General features: G+C 35.3%; 5 protein-coding genes and 3 long non-coding RNA genes across 11 annotated transcripts; 5 read left to right on the top strand and 3 right to left on the bottom strand.

The window, feature by feature from the left end:
- Nucleotides 1-374: 374 nt before the first annotated feature.
- LOC120005846 (rust resistance kinase Lr10-like) lies at nucleotides 375-2,843 on the bottom strand. Its single transcript, XM_038855700.1, has 2 exons — nucleotides 2,034-2,843; nucleotides 375-1,825 (listed from the first exon to the last, which is right to left on the bottom strand). The coding sequence occupies exons 1-2, from the start codon at nucleotides 2,713-2,715 to the stop codon at nucleotides 672-674; spliced, it is 1,836 nt and encodes a 611-aa protein (XP_038711628.1). The 5' UTR covers nucleotides 2,716-2,843; the 3' UTR covers nucleotides 375-671.
- A 484-nt stretch (nucleotides 2,844-3,327) lies between these two features.
- On the top strand, nucleotides 3,328-6,174 carry LOC120006345 (rust resistance kinase Lr10-like). The gene is made up of 4 exons (XM_038856361.1): nucleotides 3,328-4,273; nucleotides 4,570-4,605; nucleotides 4,766-4,807; nucleotides 4,941-6,174. The coding sequence occupies exons 1-4, from the start codon at nucleotides 3,502-3,504 to the stop codon at nucleotides 6,092-6,094; spliced, it is 2,004 nt and encodes a 667-aa protein (XP_038712289.1). The 5' UTR covers nucleotides 3,328-3,501; the 3' UTR covers nucleotides 6,095-6,174.
- Nucleotides 6,175-8,034: 1,860 nt separating this feature from the next.
- Nucleotides 8,035-9,879, top strand: LOC120006303. The gene is made up of 3 exons (XM_038856306.1): nucleotides 8,035-8,191; nucleotides 9,034-9,317; nucleotides 9,427-9,879. Exons 1-3 carry the CDS (start codon nucleotides 8,129-8,131, stop codon nucleotides 9,467-9,469), a joined length of 390 nt encoding a protein of 129 aa, XP_038712234.1. The 5' UTR covers nucleotides 8,035-8,128; the 3' UTR covers nucleotides 9,470-9,879.
- A 1,103-nt stretch (nucleotides 9,880-10,982) lies between these two features.
- Nucleotides 10,983-14,480, top strand: LOC120004824. 3 transcript variants are annotated; one of them, XM_038854135.1, is made up of 7 exons: nucleotides 10,983-11,139; nucleotides 11,226-11,357; nucleotides 11,752-11,799; nucleotides 11,903-12,120; nucleotides 12,275-12,493; nucleotides 13,415-13,643; nucleotides 14,289-14,480. In XM_038854135.1, exons 2-7 carry the CDS (start codon nucleotides 11,246-11,248, stop codon nucleotides 14,339-14,341), a joined length of 879 nt encoding a protein of 292 aa, XP_038710063.1. In that variant the 5' UTR covers nucleotides 10,983-11,139; nucleotides 11,226-11,245; the 3' UTR covers nucleotides 14,342-14,480. The 3 variants fall into 3 exon arrangements, with proteins under 3 accessions (XP_038710063.1, XP_038710064.1, XP_038710065.1); XM_038854136.1 differs by having other exon boundaries at nucleotides 10,990-11,139; nucleotides 11,239-11,357; XM_038854137.1 differs by having other exon boundaries at nucleotides 10,991-11,357; nucleotides 14,310-14,480.
- Nucleotides 14,481-15,986: 1,506 nt separating this feature from the next.
- Nucleotides 15,987-16,488, top strand: LOC120005364. Its single transcript, XR_005469804.1, has 2 exons — nucleotides 15,987-16,226; nucleotides 16,322-16,488. It is a non-coding gene; the product is annotated as an uncharacterized LOC120005364 (long non-coding RNA).
- On the bottom strand, nucleotides 16,336-18,528 carry LOC120006379. Of its 2 annotated transcripts, XM_038856400.1 has the most exons (7): nucleotides 18,410-18,504; nucleotides 18,251-18,314; nucleotides 17,833-17,889; nucleotides 17,589-17,758; nucleotides 17,279-17,497; nucleotides 16,705-16,992; nucleotides 16,336-16,670 (listed from the first exon to the last, which is right to left on the bottom strand). In XM_038856400.1, the coding sequence occupies exons 2-6, from the start codon at nucleotides 18,279-18,281 to the stop codon at nucleotides 16,777-16,779; spliced, it is 693 nt and encodes a 230-aa protein (XP_038712328.1). In that variant the 5' UTR covers nucleotides 18,282-18,314; nucleotides 18,410-18,504; the 3' UTR covers nucleotides 16,336-16,670; nucleotides 16,705-16,776. The 2 variants fall into 2 exon arrangements, with proteins under 2 accessions (XP_038712328.1, XP_038712327.1); XM_038856399.1 differs by having other exon boundaries at nucleotides 16,613-16,690; nucleotides 16,725-16,992; nucleotides 18,251-18,528.
- Nucleotides 18,529-19,767: 1,239 nt separating this feature from the next.
- LOC120006686 lies at nucleotides 19,768-21,794 on the top strand. The gene is made up of 2 exons (XR_005470066.1): nucleotides 19,768-20,135; nucleotides 20,255-21,794. It is a non-coding gene; the product is annotated as an uncharacterized LOC120006686 (long non-coding RNA).
- Nucleotides 21,795-21,822: 28 nt separating this feature from the next.
- LOC120006684 lies at nucleotides 21,823-25,529 on the bottom strand. The gene is made up of 4 exons (XR_005470065.1): nucleotides 25,068-25,529; nucleotides 24,192-24,336; nucleotides 22,906-24,100; nucleotides 21,823-22,139 (listed from the first exon to the last, which is right to left on the bottom strand). It is a non-coding gene; the product is annotated as an uncharacterized LOC120006684 (long non-coding RNA).
- Between the last annotated feature and the right edge of the window lie 82 nt (nucleotides 25,530-25,611).

Below are 25,611 nucleotides of genomic sequence, written 5' to 3'. Positions count from 1 at the left end.
TATCAACTAATTAATTATCTACTTCAGTGGATATGACATTCGGCTTAAAAACATGAGATGGTCTACTGCTGTGGTATGATTGTTCAAGGATATTGCAATACTTGAATGGAGCTTTTCTAGTATATCTGTTTAGAATGGCTTATGCATATATGGCTATTTTGATAAACATATCATAATGATTTCTTTGATTTTTTTTTTTCTGAATTTTAGTAAGTCAAAACTGTGCTGCCATCCTTGTACATGCAAAGAAAGGTAGTGGAAACCTCTTTTTATATTTCTTCTAATTGTTTTTTCAAGAAGTGGAAAATTTTATTGTATATACCATCAGCACAATCATTAGTTGTTTGATATTAAACAGAAAGCAGTCAAATTAGTTGCATTTGATGACCTGACAATTTAGCAATACATTTCATTTAAACGATGAAACTGAATGGATAGATTGCATACAACTGAATTCCAAACAAGTAAAATATAGGAAAAGCCAAAGTTTTCTGGCATTGCCTTGGAAACTTCCTCCCTTGCCTATGCTACCACTGATGATTTTACAACCAATGTAGATGATAGCAGGATGGGATTATTGGTGGGAATTGATAAGTGATCGGGTACCACATTTACATGCATGGATGAATATGAACAACTTAGTTTCTATGTATCTAACATATTACTTCAAATTATATACTTTCTTCTGCTTCTGAGATAACTGTTAAATGATGTTCATGAAATGGCATTCCTGGCATACCTGTATTCATTCTTGCTCCATTGTTAGCAGCAAAAGGATTAGGAGGCAAGGTTAAATTGTCATCTTCCCCTTCCAACATTTGAACCACAACTCTCATCGAAGGGCGGTCTACTGGATTCCACTGAATGCACCAGAGCCCAACGATCATCAACTTCCTAGCAGTAGGGGCATCAACATCTTCACCAATCCGAATCACCGGCTCTTCTCCTTGACTTAGTTTATTATACACCCATTCTGGAAAGAATACTTGACTGGTTTTATCTGCTGTGACATCAACATTTTTCCTTCCCCCAACCATTTCAAGCAGCAACATTCCGAAACTATAAACATCTGACTTGTGTGAGGCATTGCCAAAGTTCCTTGAAAATACTTCTGGTGCAATGTAGCCCATGGTGCCCCTTGCTGCAGTCATTGAAACGGCACTTTGATCCTTGGAACACAATTTTGCCAGACCAAAATCACAGATTTTTGGATTGAAATTTTGGTCTAGCAGTATATTATGAGGCTTGATATCGAAATGAACGATCCTCTGTTCGCAGCCTTGATGAAGATACTCAATTCCTTTGCCTATGTCTAGAGCAATACTATGTAGCTTCTCCCAACTGAGGGATTGATCTTTGCCATTTTCAGAAAATATAAACTTCTCTAGTGAATCATTTGGCAAGTACTCATACACTAGAGCTCTTCTGTACCCGTCAGCACAATAGCCAACCAAGCGAACCACATTAACATGGTGAATTCGACCCATCGTTGCCACTTCATTGATAAATTCTACTCCATCTCCTTTGGAATTGATAAGGATCTTAACAGCAACTGTAACTTCATTAGAAAGCTTTCCTTTGTACACAGTTCCATAACCTCCTTGACCCAATTTATCCTTGAAGTCATCTGTAATCGTCTTGATGTCATTGTATGTGTATCTTGCCGGCTTAAAAGCCTTGTAATCCTCCAAAAACTGTTCAACCCTTGCCTGATTCTCTTCCTGTATCCTTTTTGCTCTGTGCACACGGTAAAATGCTAAGAGCAGAAGCACAACTATGATGGCACCGAGGACCGAACCTGTGATTAACAATATCTTCCCTACATCTGCAGAAGAGAAAACAAAGAAGCTTACCAAAAAAAAAAAAGAGAAAACAAAGGAAAACATTTTCAGTCTTTGTGCCTATCTGGTTTATAAAGGCGCAAGATGGTTCAAATCTTAGCCTATCAAGCCTGGCCTGTATATATTTTTGCAGGAAACATTGATAAATAAGGGAAAGAAAAGCAGAAAGCAAACAAAGAGAGCAGATTATACCAGTTTTTTCTCTTAACCTTCCATAACACTCAATCTCAGCCTTCGTACTGGTAGTGTTCAATAATCTACATCTCTTGTCTACACTTTCACACTTCCAGCAGTCTGGTTTTATCCAATTCAATTGAAGAACAGCAGGTCCGCCATAAACTATATCGTAGGGAGCTGATAAAATGTCATACATTTTACTGCAATTCAAAATGGTATCGGCAGAGTCATAGATATAGCCATTCGAAGAAACAGAAAAAACCTGGTCTACTGGGCTGCTCTCAAGGCAATTCACCCTTCGATAACTCATTGGATTATCAGAACACTTGAAAAAAGTGTAGTTGGATAGATATGAATCAAAGTAATTAAAAGGGGAGGCTGATATGTTTAGGTATCTAATGCTCCTTGGTAGGCAACTGTCGTACACATGAATCACCTGGGACTTGTATTTTATTTTCTTGATTAGGAGTTTCACTGAATCTGGCAGCTCCAGCACAGGCTGCTGCTTTTCATTGCAAGATATGTCAAATCCAGGATAGCCACAGTGATTTGGGTGACGCCCCTTGATCTTGAAGGGAAACCGGACAGCCGGACCACGGCGGCCGCACTTTCTCTCGGAGCACTCATCTTGGCCTGTTGCTGGGATTGCCAATATTAGCCAAAACAAATACACCAACATTTGATAGGAGATGCCCATCGCAGAGCTCTTAGCTGTCTGTTTAGATTCAACAAGATATCACCCCAGGTTTTCCTTCCATAAGCACCCACTTAAATCAACAAGACTTGGCCATAACCGCGTTTTTGTGATCATGTTCTTCCAGGAAATAATGGGTGTCCCCATGTTTGACTAATCAGTGTTTCATAATGAATGAACCATACCCATCTTTTTTTCTTTCTTTTTTTTTAATATTTTTCTCTTTTAAAGTCTTGACACTGAATTGCTATGAAGAATTTTCAAAAAGGAATAGCAGTTTATTACCGACAAAGACTTTGACTTCCCTTGATTGGTTAGGAAGACTGGGACTCCTTTTGGTTAAATTCCAAATTTGCATTTTAATTTTGTGAGTTGAATTAACTGAAAAAGGCAGAATGGAACAAGCTCTTGCCTCAACCATCCCATCTGGGGTCTTGCCTATTAAAAAGAAGGTAAGAAGGTAATAGCATTAAAAAAAGAGGGTAATCAGAGACCTGGTGAGAGAGGTTATGGTATTTTTTTATGAAATATTCGTAACTAAAAGATGATTTGTACACAAATCCACCCAACAGTGCAAATGGGTTTTGGAAAAGATGGTGATGGTGGAGTGGATATTCCAATACCATTAAAAGCAGTCAAAGTCGAAATCAATGGTGCCAGCTGTTGGTCAAAACCCCATATCAATATAAAATTCTGGTACATGTGAATGAAAGAAGATATCTTCCTTCAAACTTCGAAGTGATAAAGGTTAGCCAGTTACTTCCATCTCCGATCTGCCTCCATTTCTCCATGTTTCAGATCAAGCTTCTCCTTCACCTACCCTTTCTTGCACTACTATTCCATACATCCTTCAGCTCTGCTCCTCCTGGTAACATAACATACACCTGCACACACCACTCTTCTTGCGGCGATATTGCCAACATTACCTACCCTTTCCGATTAAAAAGCAGTCCCTCAAACTGCGGTGACCGCAACTATGAAGTCTCTTGTGAGAACAATCGAACAATAGTTGAATTGGGTTTCAGAAAATATGTTGTGAAGGCAATCAACTACAAGAAACGTACAATTCGGGTTGCTGATATTGGTGTCCAAGAAAACAACTGCTCTTCTTTTCCTCTTTATTCTTTAAGCCCAAATGGAAATTTCTATTCCATAAATGGACCCTATTACATTGCCGACTGGTCTAACATAGAACAGATAGCATTTGTAAGCTGTGAAACACCAATGAAGTCTCCTTCTTTTGTGGACACTGCTCCTTGTATTGGTTCCAACTCTTCTTTGTCCTTCTATAAGAGAAGATATCATTATGTAATCGTCGACAGAATTGAGGTTGTTGAGATGGGGGATTTTTGTGTGGTGGATATAGTAGCAATGACAACATTGCTGCGAGGAAATAAGAGGAACTTCACTTATATGGACATCCACAGAGAGCTTGCTTACGGTTTGGAGCTTTCATGGGATACCATTGACTGTGAAGGTTGCAGAGGAATAGGGTATTGTGAATTCTACAACAACACCATTATCCACAACTGCATATTCCCCAAAGGCCGTGACTTCCAATGTGAGTAAGCTTTTAGATTGCTGATTAATTTTCTGTCATCAGTTTTTCACTATCAACCATACACACACACACACATATTGATCATAGATTGTCTTCTAAAATGCATTCGCCATGAAAAACTAGAGTAGCAGTGAAGAATTACATGCATAATCTCATTATTATGTTCTCTCTCCAGGCATGTTGGATTCAAGTCTATGTCTTTATAAACATTATACATTTATATCATTAACTATGGAGTCTGTTTCCATTTTCAATTTATCTGTAATATGATTCTTCGAATCGAATGGATTGTGCAGGGTTTATCAGCAAAATTGGCTTCTTCTTCCGTGCACGTAAGATTTTTCTTCTTCTTCTTCTTCTTCTAATCCTATAATGCTTACAAAAGATGTAGTGTGGCAAGGATGATAGCTCCTTTGATGTTTCTTGATGTAGCAAATGTTATTTCTATGACGTATCTGGATAGCTCATTCGATTATGTTTGAATTTTTGCAGTTGTTTTTGTGCTCCAGTATTTTGTGGCTCCATTTGTGATTGGTAAGTTTTCTTACGTATTATTAGCAAATTAGCATGTATGCTTGAAACTAGAGTTTTTATTTTGGAGAATATACGAGGGAATTAGTTTTTAATATCACACGACATAAATTTTGTGGAAAATTTTCCATTGCAGGACCATGTATTGGCCTGAGAACAATAGTTGGTTTTCCATGTCTCTTTGGGTTTTTGATTTATAAATGGCGAAGGAGGCATCTATCGATGGATGATTCGCTTGAAGAATTTCTGCGAAACCAGCACAATCTCATGCCAATAAGGTACTCTTACACGGAAATAAAGAAGATGAGCAAAAGATTTGAGAAAAAATTGGGAGAAGGTGGTTATGGAACTGTATATTTAGGAAAGCTTAGAAGTGGCCGTTTTGTAGCTATTAAGATGTTAGGCAAATCGAAAGCGAATGGACAAGATTTTATCAATGAAGTTGCAACAATAGGGAGGATTCACCATGTCAACGTGGTGAGACTCATTGGCTTCTGTGCCGAAGGATCAAACCGCGCTCTAGTATACGATTTCATGCCTAAAGGGTCTCTTGACAAATACATTTTTTCTAAAGAAGGATATAACTCCTTGAGTTGGAAGAAAATGTACGAGATCTCTCTTGGAGTGGCACGAGGAATCGAATATTTACATAGAGGTTGTGAAATGCAGATCCTACACTTTGACATCAAGCCTCACAACATTCTTCTCGACGAGAATTTTGTTCCAAAGATTTCTGATTTCGGACTCGCAAAACTGTACCCGACAGACAATAGCATTGTCACTCTTACTGCTGCAAGAGGAACTATAGGATACATTGCACCAGAATTGATTTACAAAAAAATTGGAGGCGTTTCTTACAAAGCCGATGTGTATAGTTTTGGAATGTTGTTAATGGAGATGGCAGGGAAAAGGAAGAAGCTGGTATCAACAACAGAGAACTCAAGCCAGATTAGTTACTTTCCTAATTTGGTTTATGATGAAATCATCAATGGAAAAGTTGCAGAAATCGAGGATACGTCGGAGGAGGAGGAGAGCATCGTCAAGAAGATGATGATAGTGGCATTGTGGTGCATACAGATAAGTCCCAGTGATCGTCCTTCGATGAGAAAGGCAATCCAAATGCTCGAAGCAGACACTCAACACTTGAGACTACCTCCTAAGCCATCTCTGAGTTTAGAAGGAATGCTACCAGCAGCAGAGGATGCTGAAGAAAGTACAGACCCAACATGGTCTTCATTTGCATCAAATGCAACTGCAGAGTCCGTCAGATTGATTGTAAACACAGAATGAATGACCGATATACGCTACATGATTCAGCTGTCTTTTTATCAGTGTATATTATTACAACAAATGTCCTATTTTGTCCTTTTAAGGCCTACATATTCGGCCCAGTACCTAGATCGGGCTAAAAGCCCAAATGACGGGCCCTTTTTTTTGTCCAAATTTGATTGTGGGCTGAACGGCCCAGAACTCACTCTCATGTCTACTTAAGAAGGTCCAAATTCAAGTACGTAGGCCTCAATATGTCATATGTTCTGGTTTTTCTTAAATTATGCTTAAAATAAATACATAAATTTAAGATATACGTGTCGAAGTGATACAGGCAGTGTGATAAAAGGTATGTTCCGTTCTATTCAAACCTGTCGATACGAATTACGAAGTTGGAGGTTTTAACACTTTGTTAATTCCGCGAACTAAAGAAAAATAAAGAAGTTAAAATTCAAATCATCAATGTGTTGTCGCCTAAATTGGTATAAAATTTATTCAACCAACATTTTCAATCTTAAGCGATTAAAATGTAACTTATGAGTTTTGGTACTGCATTGAAAACATGTCAAATATTTCAATGACGACAAATTATATTAACTCTTCACATACATTTTTATTGTATGAAGCTATGAGCCAAAATCTGTCCACATGAAACTCTAATCAACATATTCATGAAAACCCACTCGACACGTTGGCCCATGAGAGCCATGATGGAGCCCATTAGGCCCACAATCTGAGACATCTGAATTGACTTGATCAAATATTTTGGTTCAAAATCAGTGAGCCTGGTGGCTGTCTACATTCAATAATTCACAACACGACATGTCACATCGCGTTTTGGATTTATTCTTTTCCTTTTTTATGTTTCCAGAGATAAGCATCAAAGTACTCGCACAAAAATGACAACTTTAATTTTTTTTTCTTTTGTTGTATATATAATTAAATTGACTAAAGAAGAACATCCTGATCGGATATTAAAAAAAGACGAATAAAAAAACGCACGACACTCGCGCTTTCGAATCAAGGTTCGCGCGAGGAAATTACGAGCCAGCTTTTTCTTACTACTTTAATGTCCTGAATATTGAATGGAAGCATGAAAGTCAAATTCACAGTGACTATAGTAGTACTCTTACTAATTGTTTGAACAAGAAGTTTTATCACCCTATATATATATATATATATATATATATATATATATATATTGTCCAGTTTGATCATTAACATTTTCACCAATTGCAAGCTTAAGGTTACAAGCAATAATACTATGTTGCAATTGTTTGTATGTTTGGTTGCAAAATGGCACTCATTAGTAAGAGATTACCATCTGGTTCCCCGCAAAGGACACTCTTTCAGGTATATACATACATACATACAACTCATAATTAAGGCTATGTTTAACAGGGGTGCTCGTATACGTTGTCAAGACTTTTAAAATATCTTATCGCTTGGGTTATTCCAAGCAATGTGATTTTTAAAGAAAATCTCATTTTCTATCCATTAATGAGACTTTTTCCTTGGATCTAAATATCAACGTGTGATGACTCAAGAAATATAAAATCGTGTGAGTCCGACATATCAAAGGAAATTGATAAACGAAAAACGGATAATATCATTAATATGAGTGAACTGAGGTTTTCAATAGATATCCAGCCTGGCCAAGCGTAGTCTTAAATGATTTATATTTTGGAATTAAATTATTATAATTATTAATGGTTTGCATTTTGAACATTTTGGTTATGGACCTTATGGTTGGCTTTTGGCGTACGCATGGGGTCAGTGGGTCACACCGCGCGATCATTCGCGAGGGCTCGCGACCTACGCGCGACAACTAAAAAAACTTATTTAATTGGTGTGGCTGCTGCTTCCAGTCAAGTCTGGAGTGTTTTCTAAGACTTTTATCATTTGCTTGTTCAGCCACGTTAAGCTCTCGGGTCTCGTGCTCTTTAAGGTTTCTACATTTCGCAAGCTATATAAAGAGACAAATTCCCTGTTAATTCTACATCCACAGCCCCCCACACACAAAAAAAAAAAAAAAAAAAAAAACCATTTTTAGACATGTTTTCAAGGAAATTGTTTCGAAAGCGGAGGAGTTCCATGGCTACTAAAAGGAGGAATCAGGTATACAATTTTGTCGTCCTAGATTTTTGCATACAATAGTGCTTGACACATGCGTACTCATTATTTTCAATGTTCACAAGAATAAATCATGTAAGGGGAGCAAACTAGCTGACTAGTTAAGATAAATCGAACTTCTCTAGATCCTAACTCGATTTATTTAAACATGGAGCTTGGACTTGGGTATGGATTGTCCCTCAAGGTCGTTGGTGAGTTTCTTGCGAACGAAAAGTCTCACAATGCTAAAATAAAGATTTAATGGACAAAGTTGTAAGCTCATGATTTCCTTAATTAACTTAATAAGACATGTTTTGAAGTTGTAAGCCCTAAAAGACCCTCAAAAGTCCTGGAAACCCTGTGATGGGTTGGGCTTTAACATGAGCTTGGGAAACACTAATCAACGAATGGACTACCATTAATTGTTATTTCCTAACAATATAATCAGTCGATTGAATCATACTTCTTAAGACCCATCTATCGTTTTAGAATATTCAGAAACAGATCAATGAATGGCTTCAAATTCTCTAGCGTTTTTTTTCTTCTTCTTATGATTCATTGGAATTCCTAATCAAGTGTTTGTTTTAATATCACTAGAAAATTTTGAATTACGTTCCCCCCCCCCTCACCCAAACAGCTTTAATTGGTAAATTGAAAGGAATTATATATATATTGTGAAAAATATTACAAGGATCTCAATCAAGATAGTGTCTTTTAGTTGTTAACTAAAACATGTTACAAATTAATTTTCTACCACTAGCTTGTACGTAGATGTTTCTTAATTAACTAGCCAATTAAGTTACTACTATTATGATCACTCATCAATCATGTTGCCATTGTGGAACCAGAAAAGGAATATGAATGATGAAAAATTGAAGGCACGCATAAAATGTTTGAGAGCTGAAATGGTAGAGATTGTTGAAGAGCAAAAGAGTATCAAAGAGGAACAAAGACATGTGAGAAACAAATATCAAGAGTTGAAGGTAGAGAAAGAGCAACTCAAGATGGAGACCAAGCTCATCTCAGAGCAAAGCCTCACAATCCAACAACGTCTCATTCTAATCTACAAAATCTTCAAAGCAAAAGCTAGCAACGATTTTGCCAATGCAGTTCAACTCACTCAGTCTCTTCGGTACATACATATAATCATATATAATCATAGTTTTTGGTTTAATTAATTATGAAATTTGTGCATGATTAACGACAACAACTTCTTCTTCTTCTTTTTTCTGTTGATGCAGTGATTTAATAGCAAATCAAAATGTGAGAAAGGGAGGTGTGTGACTACTGGCTCCTGATGATATATAGTAATGGACATGTGAGGATGGATAACAATGAAAATCAACATTCTATCTCCTCAGTCATTGCATGTGCCTGCAGCTTCACATCTAGATCTTTGAATTTCATTTTCAGTGTCAACCCCAAGTTATTTGTGTATTTGTGATGAAATTCTTGTAAAATGGTTTTCTTTTGTATGTGTGTGCTTTTTTTTTGCTTATCCTATAAGTCTACTAAGTTTGAAAGCGAGAGGATTGATGATGATGTAGGTAAACTAAAATGACCGATTTTTGTTTATAAGATATTTTGGAATCGGTATTTAATTATTGTGCGTGGTTGTAATTTATATGAGTGGTGATTTTTCACACCCATATATTTCTTTGTGGATTAAAAGACTGAAATCCCATTTGTGTTAATATTCTCGTACATCCAAGAATATTGAGACCCGATAATTATTTGGTGCGTGTGGAACTACATATTGTACATACTCTATCGATTATGTAGAGTGAAACCTTAACACTCTTGCTTAACAAAAACAATACCACATGTTAATTCTAACTCCTTACATATATCTAGGGATAACAACATCTACTCTTTTGCTCAATTACTCTCCTTTTTTCCCCAAGTAAATTCTATACCAAACTTTGTCTATTAATTTTTACGCCAATAATGATTTTGTTTGATATAAGACTAGTGACAAGTTAATTACAAGCAAACTGGCTAGTAGCATAGAAAAGACACGTTGTCAGAATTGCGCGAAACTTAGTTGGGATACTTGCTTCGACGTGATTGTCAGCACTAGTTTCGACATGAAACCCATCATATTTTTGTCAAAATTCATTTTTTATGAACTCAAATGGGCCTTTTAGGATTTTTGGACATTTTCATAATTTCACTTTTTTTTTTTAATTTCATTTAGGGTTGTAGCCACCTCTAATGCTCATTATTTTTTGCTTTTGAAGAAATTAATCAAAATTTGAGAGTGTTTTTTCTCTATCTAGTATATTCCAATGTTGATATTTTAGATAAAACAATAATTTAGCTTTAATCGTAGTTTCCGACTACGTCATTGTTCCATCACAATTCTTGATCCAACAATCAGATTGTGATTATTGTCATGAAACTATAATTTCAGGTGCTACAATTAGGGTCTTTGTTCATTTTCTTTTGAAACAGGAGTTTGAGGAGGGAATATGATTCAAATCCACGATCTAATGGGTGGATGATCCCTTACATGCAATGTGATTGCCGTTTAACCAACGATTCACTTGCGTATATTGATTTTCTTAATCCACAACTAATCAGAGAAATCCATCTTTGAACAAGACAAATGTGAATAAGCTATAATTTATATATATAAACTAAGTACACATAATCTATAGACGTAATTAAGGTTGGTCACCCCTGCCTATCCTTTTATGTAAAATAATTAAAATTTAAAAGCTAATTATACATAATTTAAAAAGGGAAAAAAAAAACAACAGAGTAGGACATACGTGCGCATCCTTAACACACAGTATACTGACTACAGTAATGAGTTTTATCCGTTGACTCAAAAAACTAATGTGGTGGAGCAGCCGTCCAAGCTGATTCTCTCCCCTATCATCGGAATCGCAAGCATTCGCGCGACATCGCGCGCAATATTGTCTTGCTAACCGATCTCTCTGTGTCTCTCTGTGTGTATATATATGTATCCATGTATTCTCTCTGTTTTTCTGTACCAATTGATATCTTGGATTCGCATTTAACCCCATCGAATTAGATTCTCCTTGCAGTTGATTAATGGAGTACCCTGGTTCATCGTCGAATCTCCGTGGACAAACTGAAGGGTTAAAGTATGATGACAGGGAAGGTTACGCTATTCTTGATGATGTCTCAGTTTATACTCATCCATGTAAGTGCAGTGCTTGCTGTTTCTGCGTTAAAATCCGTTTATTCTGTTAGTTGTTAATGCTGCTACTACTTTTTTAGTTTAATTAATGAACTGTAGAGTTTTGTAGTTTCCAAAAATGTAAGATCTGGGTTCTTAGATCGTAGATGCAGACGACGATCTAAGAGGTTGACTCAGGGTCAACGTTATGAGTGAGTCATTAGATTGTGGTGGCGGAGTTAGAGGATACAATTAATGTTCAGATCTTATTGTTTGATACTGAATTGACCTGCCCTGTTTTTTTTTGTTCTGTCCGTGACTCTGTTTTCACCACTTCTTTTTTTTTACTCTAAATAGTAATGTCTGATATGCAGACAATATATGGTCTGAATCTAATTAAACTTTATGAATTTTGAAGATAATGCTCTTGTAGAATCACACAAAGATCTGCCTTGGCCGAATCAAGGTAAAATATAATATTTAGATTATATATGTATATATATATATATGCCCTAATTTAGGCAATTGTTGTCATATCATATCATGTTCTATAAATATTATCCATGCAGAACTGAATCAAAGTTATCAAACTTCACAAACTCTGTGGAATTACCAACCACAACAAGGATTAATAGCATCAACTCAAGCTGGAACAAGTGATTCAGGCCGCAAGCGCGGGAGTAAAAATCCGCCGGCTCTACATCTACTGAGGAATAACTCTGGAAAAACTCCAGTATCCAATGAAAAAAAGAAAGAAATCGACAAACGATATCGAGAAAAATGCCGGGTAAATATTGATTCATCCGGCATTGTTTTCTTTTTCTGATATGTTTTTCATCTCAAACAGTATCAGGAGGATAGGTTTTTGTCATCCTTTTTGGTTTTGTCTTCTTTGTCAAATTTGTTTTGTTTATTTGGTTTTCTTTTCTTTTTTGGTGTAGGAAAGCAAGAAGAAAATGGAAAGTGAGTTGTATGAGCTTGGTCAAGAAAATAAAATCTTGCATGATGAGAATAAGGATTTGATGATGGAAAAAGAATCTATAAACAAAAGCTTGCATTTGGCAGAAACCGAGACAAAGCACCTAAATACGGAAATTCGCAATTTGAGGACAAACATGAAGAGCCAACAAATTTTCGTTGATCAATTCTTAAAGAAATTAGTAAGTACAAGTCCTCTCTCTCTCTCTCTCTCTAAATAGCACTAAATGCACTATATATTTGTGGTGGCATTGTCAACAATTTTGTTTTAGTGTAGATGTGATGATTTACAAATTTGTGTTCTGTGAAGCTTGGTTAGCTAGTCATTGTTAGTGTTGTGGTTTCAATACCTTGTAGTGACATGCTAGGTTTTGGCCTGACTTACTATGTCGCCAATCGTCAAGTGAGAAATTTCTTTGCGCGCGGACTTGATGACCCAAGTTTAGGTCTATGTCGGTTGTCCAAAGGGCAAACTTATATGATGTCTTCTTGGTTACTAAAAAAAAGTAAATTTGTTCTAAAATATTTGTTAACCATATATCGTTAGTGTGGATTTGGGGTTTACGAATTTGTATTGTGAAGTTTGGTTAACCATATATGGTTAGTGTGGATTTGGGGTTTATGGAATTTGTGACGTGGATGTCTTTGCAAATGAGTTTCTGGATTGTATGGAGCGTCGAAAGGTCAAAAAACGAAGTCCGGTTTAGTGGTTTATTGGTAAATCTAAAAGTGGCCATAAGTTTTGTTCCGCTTGGAGTTATGAGGCCCATAATATATTTTTAAGGATTGATTTGAAATTCACCTAGGGCAACCCGGGTTTCACCAGGTTGAAGAGTTCAAATTAGGACCAGGAAACGGCGTTTAACCTCTCCGCGGAGGTGTTTTGTTTTAGTTTCATTTGGATTTCCTTATTTGTTTTCAAGTAGTGTTCGGTTTTCTAGACTTATTAGGGTTTCTTATTCATATATATATATATATATATATATATGTCATTAGGAGAGTTTTGGAAAGAATATATTGCTTTTGCCTTCAATAAGAATTTTGATTTTATTCAACTCTTTGAGTTTCAAACTTTCGGTTGCGTCAATTTGTGTCTTGGATAGGATGATGTGTCGAGCAATGAGAATCACCGGCTTGAGATTAAAAAGCTTCAGAATGAGATCATGATATTAAAGCAGAATAATTGGGAGGATTGGTTGACGAACAAAGTACAACTTCTGCATGAAATTGGAAATTTGGAGCATGAGAATAAGTTTCTCAAAGTACAAGTTGATGCATTATGTGAGAAAATACACAACGATCTTGATGCTGGACACAAAAAAACATGTAATGGTAAGTGAAAACTCTCATCCTTTTTCTTCTTATATAATTTGATTGATTGTGATATTATCAAATCATGAAGTTACAGATATAATGATAGATAGGGATTGCAAAACTCCGTCTGGTTCGGATGACCGAATTGGTCCGACTTGGATTAAACCAAGTTTGTATATAAGTTATATGTCCGAAATCTGAGTCCAAACACAAAGTTTTTGTCCGGTTTAAGTCATGGTCCAAACATAGAAACTTTGTATGATTTACTTGTCCGGACCCTAACGCAAATTACATTAATTATTGTCTAATTTACTTATCCGGGCCCTAGCCCATATTACATTATTTTCTGATTTACTTATCTAGATTTAAACAAATCCGAGTTTGGTCAATTAAATACGTCCGAAACCCAATCCATGTTAGGATTTAAACATGTAAATATTATGTAAAAACGTGTTCTTGTCCGACCTGATACCAATTTTTTTCCACCCCTAACGATAGATATGTTTGTATATTTAAAACTTGTACCGGTCTCGAGGAGTACCCAAATTGTATTTCTACCTCCTTAACTTAAGGACTCTTCTCATTTACCATAATGAACTGTTCTTGTTTCTATCAAAAAAAAAACTTGTACTGGTAATTGAAATAGTCATTTTTTTGCTGCAGATTCTGGTGATTTATGGACAGGTTGCAGTGCTATATGTGAGGGGTTGGATTGAGAGAAATGATGATTTGAACTACGTGTATATTACTTTTTATTTGTAAAATTAAACGTTTGAGTTCAATGAACAAATTATTACAACTACTGTTCATCGTTAGTTTTATTTTTAATTGAATTATGTACTCATTCTCGGACAATTTTCATTCTTTACTTTGTATTCGAGCAAGATATAGCATAAATGTGGTATGAATATATACCAAGTGTTCGTTTGGTTTATGGAAATCTAATTTTTAGAAATAAGAGTTTTTCTTTTTCTAATGATTACTATATTTGTTTGATTGAAATCCTTAGAATTTAAAATTCCATGGAAAGCTAAATTACTTGCAAATGAGGAATTCTCTATTTCTCTTAAAAATAGAATAATCCTCGAAATACTTGCTTGTTTTTAATTAAATATTTATAATTTAATTTTGAAAAACACATAATTTCTAAATTATGAAATTGTGTTTAAAATATGTCGTTTTTATATTATTTTATTTTTCATTGAGTAGATGTGATCACATAAAAATAAAAAAAAAATTATTTTTTTATTTTTACTATGTCGTAAAATAATTGTTTAATATATCATTTAAAATATATATGATAATAAAGGTATTTCAGTAATCTAAATATTATTTCATTGGATTTTTTTTTACTTAAACCAAACATGGAGCTAGTAGTATGACACTATCATTCAAATATTGACAAGGAATGAAAAATGTCAAGAAAATAGTTTTCTTGAGATCCTATTTTCATTTCCATCTCCAAATTCATGAACCAAACAAGCTCTAAATTTCATTTTTCTCCAACATTATGAAAGGTTGGAATGTGGTATAACAATTACCTAACAAGCAATTACACTTACTCTTCCAAATGAATTGGGATATTACGGCCTATTGTGTGCAATTTTTATCACCAGAATATAATATCTCTAATTTTTATACGAATTGGTCGGTCTGGAGGAAGTACCTAAAAAATACAGATTTTAAGTTTTAACAAATACTATATATACTATATACATATATATGAATCTTTAATGTTTTTTTTTTCTTATTAGCCATCGCACGACATATACGCTCTCAAGTATTATCTAAAGGTAAACAACATCTATGTATAAGGATCGTGCATTGGGTTTGGGGTTGATGACAAAAAAGATGTACACAAATATTTGTTTGATAACCGAGGACGACACTATACGTGGAGAGGCTATTTTTATGAATTGAACATGTAATATCTAGGTGTAACGCTATCATTGGATCACATATTCGTCTCTAAACTCTTAAGCGTTGTATATAGATATGAATATCTTGTATCTCGAGGTTGACTTTCAACAATTTTGTATGACTTTTCCTATTTGAAGGCCCACCAACCACTGTAAAAGGTTAATTTTCCGTGAAAACACAATGACTATTCTTAAGTTGTTTACATACAAATTGGAGGAAACAATGAAAAATTCTGAGTTGAATCGATCCAAACAAAATAAATAATGAAACTCCAACGCGTCAAGAGAGAGTCTACAAGACAAACATCAGGGGATATATATATATCAGCAGAATCGTAAAGTAATGAATTGATATGAAAGACTCAAGTTAGAAAAATGGTACACGACGCGTATCAAGTCAATTGGCAACCTAACTTCCAAGTCCACCGCGGTTTGAGCATGACTTTTGTGGATTATTAATATTTGGAGATTCTATATATATGGACATCCCTGGTGAAGCTTTCTCATTGCCTCCCTCGCAGTAAGAGCAAGTACAGGGACGTTAGGGCATGCAGAGGACTGAATAGGGAAACAAAGGCATGGCGTCAAGCGATTGAAGGCCGAGATGGCAAAGATCAGTGAGGAACAAAATTGCATTAGAGAGGGCCAAAGGAAATTGAGAGAGAGGTTTTGATGAGAAACAGTAAGATAAATTAACCCTAAACTACCTTTTCAATATTTTATGAAACATTTATGTTTAAGTACTAATCAGGGAATTAACATATAAATTGCTTCCAGGTATATCTACTGCTTGGGTCATGGCTCCAATGTCTCCATCTCCATTTGAAGCTGCAAAAGTTGTGATTAATTCAGCTTTTCAAATTTTACTTGTCTTCGACCTTGCTTTATGCATTTTTGATCCTCACTAATCTCTGCCATCTCGGCTTTCAGACACTTTGATACGACGCCTTTATTTCTCTATTCAGTTTTAATTCCTTGATTAAAATTTATGTAATTCAATTTGTTTATCCTGGACAAAGTAATTTTGACGTTGATATGCCGTTATTTGTTTAGTTTGAGAGATTAACAAGACTAGGGCAAGAGTGCTAGTTAACAAATTTATGAGAAATTCTAATCCCTCTTAGTCATATATATATATATATATATATATATATATATATATATATATATATATATATATAAATCATCAGCCACTCTCTTCCTTAAGTACTCCATAGATTATGCTGCGCTGTCTATCCTTGTTGGCCGTCCTCATTAGTGTTTATGAAGTCACTTAAAGCTTCAAGTTGTAGTTTGAGCGACTTGTTTTCAACTTCCAATCTCGCCATATTTTGCAGAAGTTGTTCTTTTTCTGAGTCCCAGTTCTCCCAGTCAGTTTGGCTCAAGATATCATTTTCAATCTCATGTTGTCTGAGTTCAAAAACCAGATGGGAAGCGTTGGTTGCAACCTGAAAACGTGAAAAGATAAATATTTATTCAGAAAGAATAAAGCTTGAAGGAAACACTAAAAAAATTGCCGTGCAAATGTAGATAAACAAAGAATCAACAAACAAAAAATATACAAATTTACGTGGTTCGGCAAGTTAATTGCCTACGACATAGAAGAAAACAGCTGAACAAGTCAAGTTACATCACATATTTATATACATCCAGACGTCTCTAAACCCTTGTAATAATAGCCAATATATAGCTAATGTGAGGAACTATATATATATATACACAACATATACTTACCAGCTGATTCGAATATAAATCCACAAATCGTTGCCCAGTGGCAATATCTCGATTCAAACCAAGTATTTCGGATTGAAGTTGTATGGTCTCCATGGCCGCTGACTGCAAATTTTGATCCATTGAGTCTCTTTCGGTCATCAAAACTTGATTTTCCCTTACTAGAATCGTGTTCTCTTCATTGAGAAAATGCAAATTCTCCTTCATTTGATTTTCTTGTTCCTGCACTATATATATAGACATGAAACGTTAGGGTTTTGAATTGAATCCACACTTTGAAGATCGATTTTGTTGAAGAATGAAATGATTTAACCTTTCGTCGTTGATGGAATGCCCTATCGATCTCTTTCTTTCTTTCACGTCGTTGTGCTGGAGTGATAGTAACTCCTTGACATCTTCTTCTTTTATTGGAAGGTCGAGATGGTCCGGCAGGTTGATCGTCGCCTGCTTGATAATTGTCAAGTATACTAATTCTCTCTCCCTCTGCAAGTCATTCATGATTCATGAGAAACAAAACTTGTAGATAATTTCTTTAATTCAGACAGTAATAAAATTACCTTGATTCGACATACTAAACTGTCCCTCCATTTTGCGAGATGCCATTTCCTTATCATCTATAAAATTCGAAACCAATTCAATTACTAAAACATATTTAACTATAATCCATACAACTCCTGAATAAGATTACTAAAACATGAATTAAAACCCAAAATTATAATATTGTTGTCATTTTCTGCTTTGGTTTATAGAAAACCTATAATTATATATATCTAAGTTAAGTTGAGCATATATATAAAGGGTAAACTCTAGCAGCAATGAAAGATATAATAGATCAATTGATCTAACAAATTATGAACAGATCCAAATCTTCAAGATAAGTATTAGTAGTTCATGATCACTGCAGATCATGTATATCAATGTCTATCATGGGAAAAAGAGGGGAAGGATATATAATTGATGATATAAATTGCTTACCCTCTGAAGTGAAGTCAAAGTAATTATCCATGAAATCCTTCTGCTAATCTTCCCTTTGATTTCTCTTCAGTAGTTAAGAATCATAGAAGACAACAAGCTTTATTTACTTATATATATATAGTGAGTGGTGAAAGAAAAAGAAACAGATCGAGAACTAGCCAGAAAACACTGACGATACGTCTCGGACATCGCGCGACATCGGAACCGGATTTGCTAACTTGTTAACATGTCGGCCGTGATGATCTATTGTTCTCTCTCATTTTCTAGGAAAAAGTTCCTCGAAAATGTATATAAAAGTGCTAATATATATATATATATATATATATATATATATAAAAATTCTCTCATGTGGATTAAAAGTGTGGACTAATTTTGTGGGTTTATTTTTCAACCATAAATGTGATGGGTTCCATAATAAATGTGGGGCACCCATTTATGTTGTGTTTTATCATAACCATTGTATTTTGATTCACAAACTTTTTGGTCCAAGAATTCATGTGTGTGTATATATGTGCATGACTTTGTTTAAGTCTACGCCACGAATAATATGACCGACATGGAATTTTAATCTTTATATAACACTGACACCGCATTCAACATCAGACAGGCTACGTGTCTAAAAGTTATTGACGGGTAGTACACATGTTTTTCTTTTTCATGTTAAATAAAGTGAATATTTGCATGCCAGAGCATCATTCATGTTCCATGAATTCGATTGGCCGCTGCGTTGTTTGACCGGATATTCACTTGAATAATACGGGCAAGAGTACTCATGAGATAACCCCCACTAGATTTGCTGCCACCATTTTCTGCTTTGGTTTTCCTTGCAAACAAGATTAGTAGGTGAGGATTATATATATATATATATATATATGACTAAATGTACCTATCACGGCATAAACTAAGGTTGTGCTTCTGAGTTTTTTTAGATGTGTTTTGATGGTATGTGTTATGAGATATTTTGATGTTATAATGTGTTTTGGTGTTTTAAATAATGGATTTTTGAGTGATATGTGCATATACTTTGGAGTTTTGTTCCTATGGATTCCCACAAGTTTAATAAAAAATGATAACCACTCTTTGGTTCAATCACCAGATTTTGTAAGTCTCTACACTTATATCAATTAAAGAACAAGATGATTTGATCGGATGATTGAGATTATTTCTTTTTTGAAACATGTTGCTTGTTACTCATTCGAAGGTATCATATATATGTTACGATTAATTAAGTAGTATTTGACAAATACTACTCAAACCAACCATTACAAGAGCATTTGAGAATGTTAATAAATAATTTTCATATTCTTCTCTCTCACTTTAAATAATTCATTATATAATATCTTTATACATAATTTGTCACAATAAAAAAATTAGACATTGAGTAGGTCTTGGTACTGACGTGGAAAGGCAACTACCGCAAACGCTATCGGTCGTGCGACTGTCTCACGAGGACGCACGACAATACCAACAAACCTGGCATTATATATGCCTACTTGCTATAATGCCTCTACACACATTCATTGCAAGCAAAACCGTGAAGCCTTTACGATTGCACTGTTTGAGACCTTCTGCTCCACGCAATACAAGTCTCAAATTTGCATCACTCAGGAGAAGGAAATCTATCTGTGTTTAAGTTTCTTAAATTTATGTTGTGATGTACCAACGCCTTCTGTCTACCTTCATATGTAACTCTTTGTTTTTGTTCGGTTTCAGCATTTGCACGGCAGGAAAAATAAAGGGTTACGTAAGGGAGATGAGAAAGCGGATATTAGTCGCGGAGCGTAGATGTGTGGTTATAATTTGAAGAATTTGAGAGTGGTCATAAAAGGAAAAGGAAATGAGAAGTAAGAAGGAGGTCAGAAAGGTTTGACCCAATTCACTTGAGGTATTGTTCACGTTATGAGCTCAAGACTTGCGTGATTTTATCATTCAAAATGCGTATCTAGTATTAAATGTTGGGCTCACGCAACGTGTCGTTGGTTGATATGGTGAACTTCATTGCAGTAACTCTTAACGCAAACAAGGGGTTGTGAGTTCAAGTCTCATAGCCTATAGGTGTTTCCATTGTCGCAATTGCTCAGCCCAACATGTGTGAATGTCACTCTACATTATGTTCTGACACTGGGCATCGACTCAGATCTCAACTGGTTCATGGGGGTTGCATGGTCTTACATATTACCCGCAGTTTACCAGGTAGTTGTCCGGTGAGCAGTTGAGTGATTTCCACGTTACAAGGTTGGGCTCACACATATAAACACATCGTTGGCCTACACGAAATTGATGTCTGACTTTTTACAAATCTTTAACATTCATTCGCACTTCTGAGCTCGGTTATGCAAAGCCTAACAAATGGATTATATGGAAAGTCATTAGGATCAAGTGTATACTTTCAATACCATGTTATAATTTGAATAATTTGATAGATTAGAAAAAGTAGGTGAGAGAGGTTTGACTCAATTCAATTGAGGTATTGTTTATGCTATGGGCCCAAGGCAGGTTTTGTCCTTTAAAAGATACATCAGTTGTTAAAAGATTGGGCTCACACTTATAAATCACTTGCATTGTTGATTTACACTAAATCGATGTGAGATTTTTTACAAATTTTAACAATATCAGAGACAACGGGGGTTAAAGAAAAGTGAGGGAGAGGTTTGAGCCTTGAGAGATTCAGTAAGTAACCATCCAAAAGCGTCTAAATTTGATGTTCAAAATCATTAAAGCGAGGGCTTAAAAAGACTCTGCTTTGGTCACTCAACTCATTCGCTCTCTCCTGTTACTTTTCCCTTGCTAACTTCATATGAAGCTTTCTCATTCAAAATTTTTTTCTACTTTCAAGTCTCAAGCCAAGTAGAAGGAATCTATTGAAAAAAAAAGGTTCTCAATTACAGTAAGTTCACAAAATCCTAATACCTAAAAAAATTAAAAAGAAAAATTACATGAACAATTCAAATTAGCGTAATAGATGGAACTCTTAGAGCTTTAGGGTTTTAGACGATGGGGATTGGTTCTTCATCTAGTGAAATATTCCCACAATTCCATGGACGTAGATTTGTTCTGGTCAAACCACGTAAATATCCGTGTGCTCATATTTTCTCTACTTGCTTTTATTTCTCTTATTATTGTGTGATAATTACTTGTTGGATAGGACAACTTTCAATCGATTGGTTTATTTTCAGTCGTTGTTCTCCGAGGTGCTATCTTGTGGTGTGTTTCGCTGCACTGTGCCCCAACAATGGATATTAGGGTGGAGATGGAACTTTTGATGGTACACAAACAAGTATGTTTACAAACATAGTCATTATCATGAACTCAATTTTGTTTTAGATGGACTTGACTATTTTATGTTGGGTATACACATATATTAAAGTCTTATATTGATTAACCATGAGAAGCGCAGCGGTTCCACTGCCGTCGCTATGGTGTTTGGTATGGCGTTGGACTTCAACGGGCCGCACAACAGAACCGCTTAGTCCAACGCCTTACCAAACATGCGGATATGCTATCTGGCATAAACCGCCAGAGCATGTATGTGTATAAAAAAAAACGAAAATGATATTCCAGTGATCCCAGAAAAAGAGATTGAATAATAATCTAGATTATGGCCAATTGATGAAATCAGACCACCTATCCACAAGTCTTTTGCCAGCTTGTCGGCGACATAGTTTGTTTCCCATCTAGTGTGCACAAAAACACATTGGAGAAAAATATTCCTTCCAAATGTCAATACGACTAGAAGTGGCGAGGTTGGGTTGAAATTCGCCTCTGGACGTGTTTTGACTCTGAAGATGTTCTTCATGCTCAGGATTGAGGTATTTGATATGGAGTTACCTTCTCAACAAAGATGGCTTTGTCCAAAGTGCTTTTTGATGCCTGACTATTGTTTCCTGTTCTGTTTCTCAATAATAAAAAAAAAAAAAAAAACAAGTGTTAGCCACTCTTTATGATTTCAAAATAGGTAGAAAGTTCGAATCTCTTATAAGTGTAACCAGAAAGTCAAGTATATCCAAAATCAAGCAGTTACCACAAAACTTGGTTTTTTGACATTATTTTTTTACGAAACATTCTACGGAGCTTAAGCTAATAAGTTAGACATGTAAGAATAATAAAAATAATACAATGATCGAACAAAAGGGGGAAAAAAACATGAATTAAGGAATTAAGAGGATAAGGGCAGAGATAGCAGAGATTAGTGAGGAACAGAAATGCATAAACTAAGAAGAACATGAGGAGAAGCAGAGCATGAACAAGCTCAAGAAGGAAACAGAGCTAATAGCAAAGCAGCTAGCATCCAATTGCATGTCTCTAAATCTCATGTCCAAAACCCACACTCATGCTGCTTCGAAATTAGACTCTGTTCCCCTCCAGCGTTGCTTAGCTCTCTCTGTTTCAATCTGCCCCTCTTTTATGCATTTATGCCCCTCTCTAATCCCCACCATCTCTCTCTTTTTCTTCTTGTGAAAATAAAATTCAAAGAGCCATATTACTCTCCTGGATTTGTCCAGGTTTATGTGCATTGGGAACCTAAAATTAAAAGCTATATTTATAGCGAAAACTTCCTCCTAACATGTGGGTTAAGATAAGAGAAGCCGAATGTAGAAAAGATGAGGAAATTAACGTTGGATTGATTAGTTAAAAATAAAAAAAATAGACTCCACCTTGTCCCTTGGCCATAAGATAAAGTCGTCGAAAACCATACACCACTTGCGCGCGTTGCGTTGGGTGATAAATTAAAGATTCCAAGAAGGGACCCAATCAGGGCCCAAACCAATAAACTTCCATGTGTTGCCAGTGAAGCCTCCATGAAGCTTCCCTACATGCTTCTGCGAAATTGAAACAAAGACCAAGTCTTCTTTTTTCGTAATTATTTTTCTTCATATGTCAGTATTTGTCGGGCACATTACAAGTTTTGCTCTTTAGAAAATAAAAGTCTTGGCATTATTACTCATGCAATTGCTGAGGATTGTATCCCTGCCTTTTCTTAATGAATTGGTTCCTTGTCTTCTCAAAAAAAAATAAATAAATGAAAGAATTAAAAAGAGAGAGTGTGTATGAATAAAAATATCATGCCTAGTCAGCATGACAGGTGATTAGCCCGTGTGCGTTACACCCGATTGCGTGGGTTTATTGTGGAGTCACGTTATGACCACGTGCTTGAGACTTTAGAGTTCATAATCCATTCACACTGCCTTTCTTCAAATTAAATGAGGATGAACTCTCATCACGTCAACCTGGGAGGATTCAAAAATTCAAAAAAATCGGATGAGGATGAACTCCCATTGCAACAGTCTCAAAGTCGAGATCAAATCACATCTCATCTCAACAGATTGAAAATCGAGGATAAAAACATCCCAACGAATGCGCTTTGCAGTGTCTATAAAATGAATCATCTACCCGAGATGAGATACGCACTATAAATTGTGACATAGAATACTTTGATTTATTCTTGACAAAAACACTGATTTGAGCATCGGAATGTCGTCAGATCACTAAAGGCCACACTCTCTTTGTTCTTGGAGGTCGGAGATTCAATGTTTGTGTCACACCTTAGAACCCTACTGCTGACATGTATGCCCTGCAGATATTTGTATCGACAAAAAGATAAGGGTTTGTGTGACGCATAACCAACCCTCAATAAATTGACGTTGACTGAGCAATTTTTTAATTGGTTAATAAATTATTTCGAATTTATCATTGGTTCTTATGGTCGTGTTTTTTTTTTTTTTTTTTTATTTTATATTTATTATGGTCGTTTTACTTATATAAGAATGTGTGCTATCTTTTAGGTTTAGGGCTGTCATCGTATGCATCATCATGCCACGTCAGTATTCCATCCTCGTGTAGAACCTTTGCCTGTCAAGGGCAGATTTAAAGAACAATCAACAAAAGCACTCAGTCTATGTAGTATGATTATAGAAAAAGGCAAAGATTGATTAGTATTTACCAGTTTCCTTAAAATAGAATCAACGAGAATTTGTTGGTTGCCCAAGAATCAATCACAGAGTTCTTGTTTCATGACAGAGCACCAAAATCAGAAAAGGCAGACGCCCAAATAGCGTAACTAGGACCAGACATTAAGATTCTAGTTCCTGACATCGCATCTCAAACCATCAATCTACTGCCAGATATAACATACTTTGAGGTAATTAAAGTATCGCATCAGTTGTTTTTACTAGATTCTCTTAAATACAATAAAAAAAAAATGAATCAAATAGAATTATACAGCACTTCCCATCAATTCTTCTAAACCATTTTCAATATATTTTTCGTTTAACTTTTATCGATTATATTAAAAAATATATTTTTAATAAAATAATAATATAAAAATAAATATCAGAAAATATTAAAAAATATATATTTATCACATTATGTTTTTGGCTTGCCTATCAACTAAAAAGATGGCTTGTATGCACCTTACACTTAAATTATCAACATAAAACATAAATAAATACCATAACAGAAATAAACATGAGGGATTCAAGAACAAAGGCCCGCTGGTTTGGGGCTTATGTTTTGGCCCAAGCAACTAAATATTAAACCAGACCCATTATTGGATAATAAATCTTTTTTATTTTTTAAATCCAAAAATGAGTTTTAGATCCAATGGTCGAAATTACTTTTATTTTACATCTATATTGAAAATAACCTAGAAACAAATGAGCTCAAAGGTTAAAAAAAAATCCCTAAAAGAAACCTCAGATTGATCTTGTGATAGCCAGTTTCTAACACTTTGCACAAGGTATAATGTTCAAGAGACAGAAATTAAGAATTAACGCATGACTTACATATATAAACAAGAGAGAGGGCAATGAATACATACCCAAAATTAATTCATTAAGAATTTATTTGTAAGCTTCCAAGTCATATTTTCCTCCGGACTTGCTCTAAGGAGATCTGATGAACCAGAGTTTACTATTAATCAAGTCCTCCAAGAAAGCCAAATACCAAGTAATTACATGAATGAAAGAGCTTCAGTGATAGACAAAAGATAAAGAGTAAACTGCATAATATATATGTATGTGTGTATATATATATAGGGCATAAACTAACTAAGCATTGCACAGTAGCCGCTGCCGCGCGATGGTGACGCGGCATCGCGCGACAAGCTCGCGATTCATTTGACAAAGAGATCTTTGACAGATGCTCCACCTCATATCCTCTAAGAATATATGCTTGGTCCTCAACTTTTGCTATTGATTGATATGGAGTATAGCCCAGGTCCACTAAATTGGCCCATGAAAATATGGGTTAAATATAACCCATGAAAATATAACGAGTGTGTTTAAGTTGGAAAAAATTATTTTTTAAAGAGTTACATAATGGAAATATAGGTATTATATAGGGTAGTTTTAAAAACGTAAGGG

Source organism: Tripterygium wilfordii, chromosome 9, assembly GCF_013401445.1.
Source record: "Tripterygium wilfordii isolate XIE 37 chromosome 9, ASM1340144v1, whole genome shotgun sequence".
Taxonomy (NCBI): Eukaryota; Viridiplantae; Streptophyta; class Magnoliopsida; order Celastrales; family Celastraceae; genus Tripterygium; species Tripterygium wilfordii.
The sequence above is the reverse complement of the archived record's forward strand: the minus strand, read 5'-3'. Positions and strand labels throughout refer to the sequence as shown.

What these genes read in the sequence shown, in the direction of transcription:
- LOC120005846 (XM_038855700.1), bottom strand. Translation starts at nt 2,715, where the DNA reads ATGGGCATCTCCTATCAAATGTTGGTGTATTTGTTTTGGCTAATATTG. An exon ending in AAGGTTAAGAGAAAAAACTG is followed by an intron (nt 1,826 to 2,033) that starts GTATAATCTGCT and finishes TCTCTTCTGCAG; the next exon opens with ATGTAGGGAAGATATTGTTA.
- LOC120006345 (XM_038856361.1), top strand. Translation starts at nt 3,502, where the DNA reads ATGTTTCAGATCAAGCTTCTCCTTCACCTACCCTTTCTTGCACTACTA. An exon ending in CAAAGGCCGTGACTTCCAAT is followed by an intron (nt 4,274 to 4,569) that starts GTGAGTAAGCTT and finishes TGGATTGTGCAG; the next exon opens with GGTTTATCAGCAAAATTGGC. An exon ending in TGGCTTCTTCTTCCGTGCAC is followed by an intron (nt 4,606 to 4,765) that starts GTAAGATTTTTC and finishes GAATTTTTGCAG; the next exon opens with TTGTTTTTGTGCTCCAGTAT.
- LOC120006303 (XM_038856306.1), top strand. Translation starts at nt 8,129, where the DNA reads ATGTTTTCAAGGAAATTGTTTCGAAAGCGGAGGAGTTCCATGGCTACT. An exon ending in CTACTAAAAGGAGGAATCAG is followed by an intron (nt 8,192 to 9,033) that starts GTATACAATTTT and finishes TTGTGGAACCAG; the next exon opens with AAAAGGAATATGAATGATGA. An exon ending in CAACTCACTCAGTCTCTTCG is followed by an intron (nt 9,318 to 9,426) that starts GTACATACATAT and finishes CTGTTGATGCAG; the next exon opens with TGATTTAATAGCAAATCAAA.
- LOC120004824 (XM_038854135.1), top strand. Translation starts at nt 11,246, where the DNA reads ATGGAGTACCCTGGTTCATCGTCGAATCTCCGTGGACAAACTGAAGGG. An exon ending in CTCAGTTTATACTCATCCAT is followed by an intron (nt 11,358 to 11,751) that starts GTAAGTGCAGTG and finishes TGAATTTTGAAG; the next exon opens with ATAATGCTCTTGTAGAATCA. An exon ending in ACACAAAAAAACATGTAATG is followed by an intron (nt 13,644 to 14,288) that starts GTAAGTGAAAAC and finishes TTTTTGCTGCAG; the next exon opens with ATTCTGGTGATTTATGGACA.
- LOC120006379 (XM_038856399.1), bottom strand. Translation starts at nt 18,281, where the DNA reads ATGGATAATTACTTTGACTTCACTTCAGAGG. An exon ending in CTTTGACTTCACTTCAGAGG is followed by an intron (nt 17,890 to 18,250) that starts GTAAGCAATTTA and finishes CGAATTTTATAG; the next exon opens with ATGATAAGGAAATGGCATCT. An exon ending in CATTCCATCAACGACGAAAG is followed by an intron (nt 17,498 to 17,588) that starts GTTAAATCATTT and finishes TATATAGTGCAG; the next exon opens with GAACAAGAAAATCAAATGAA.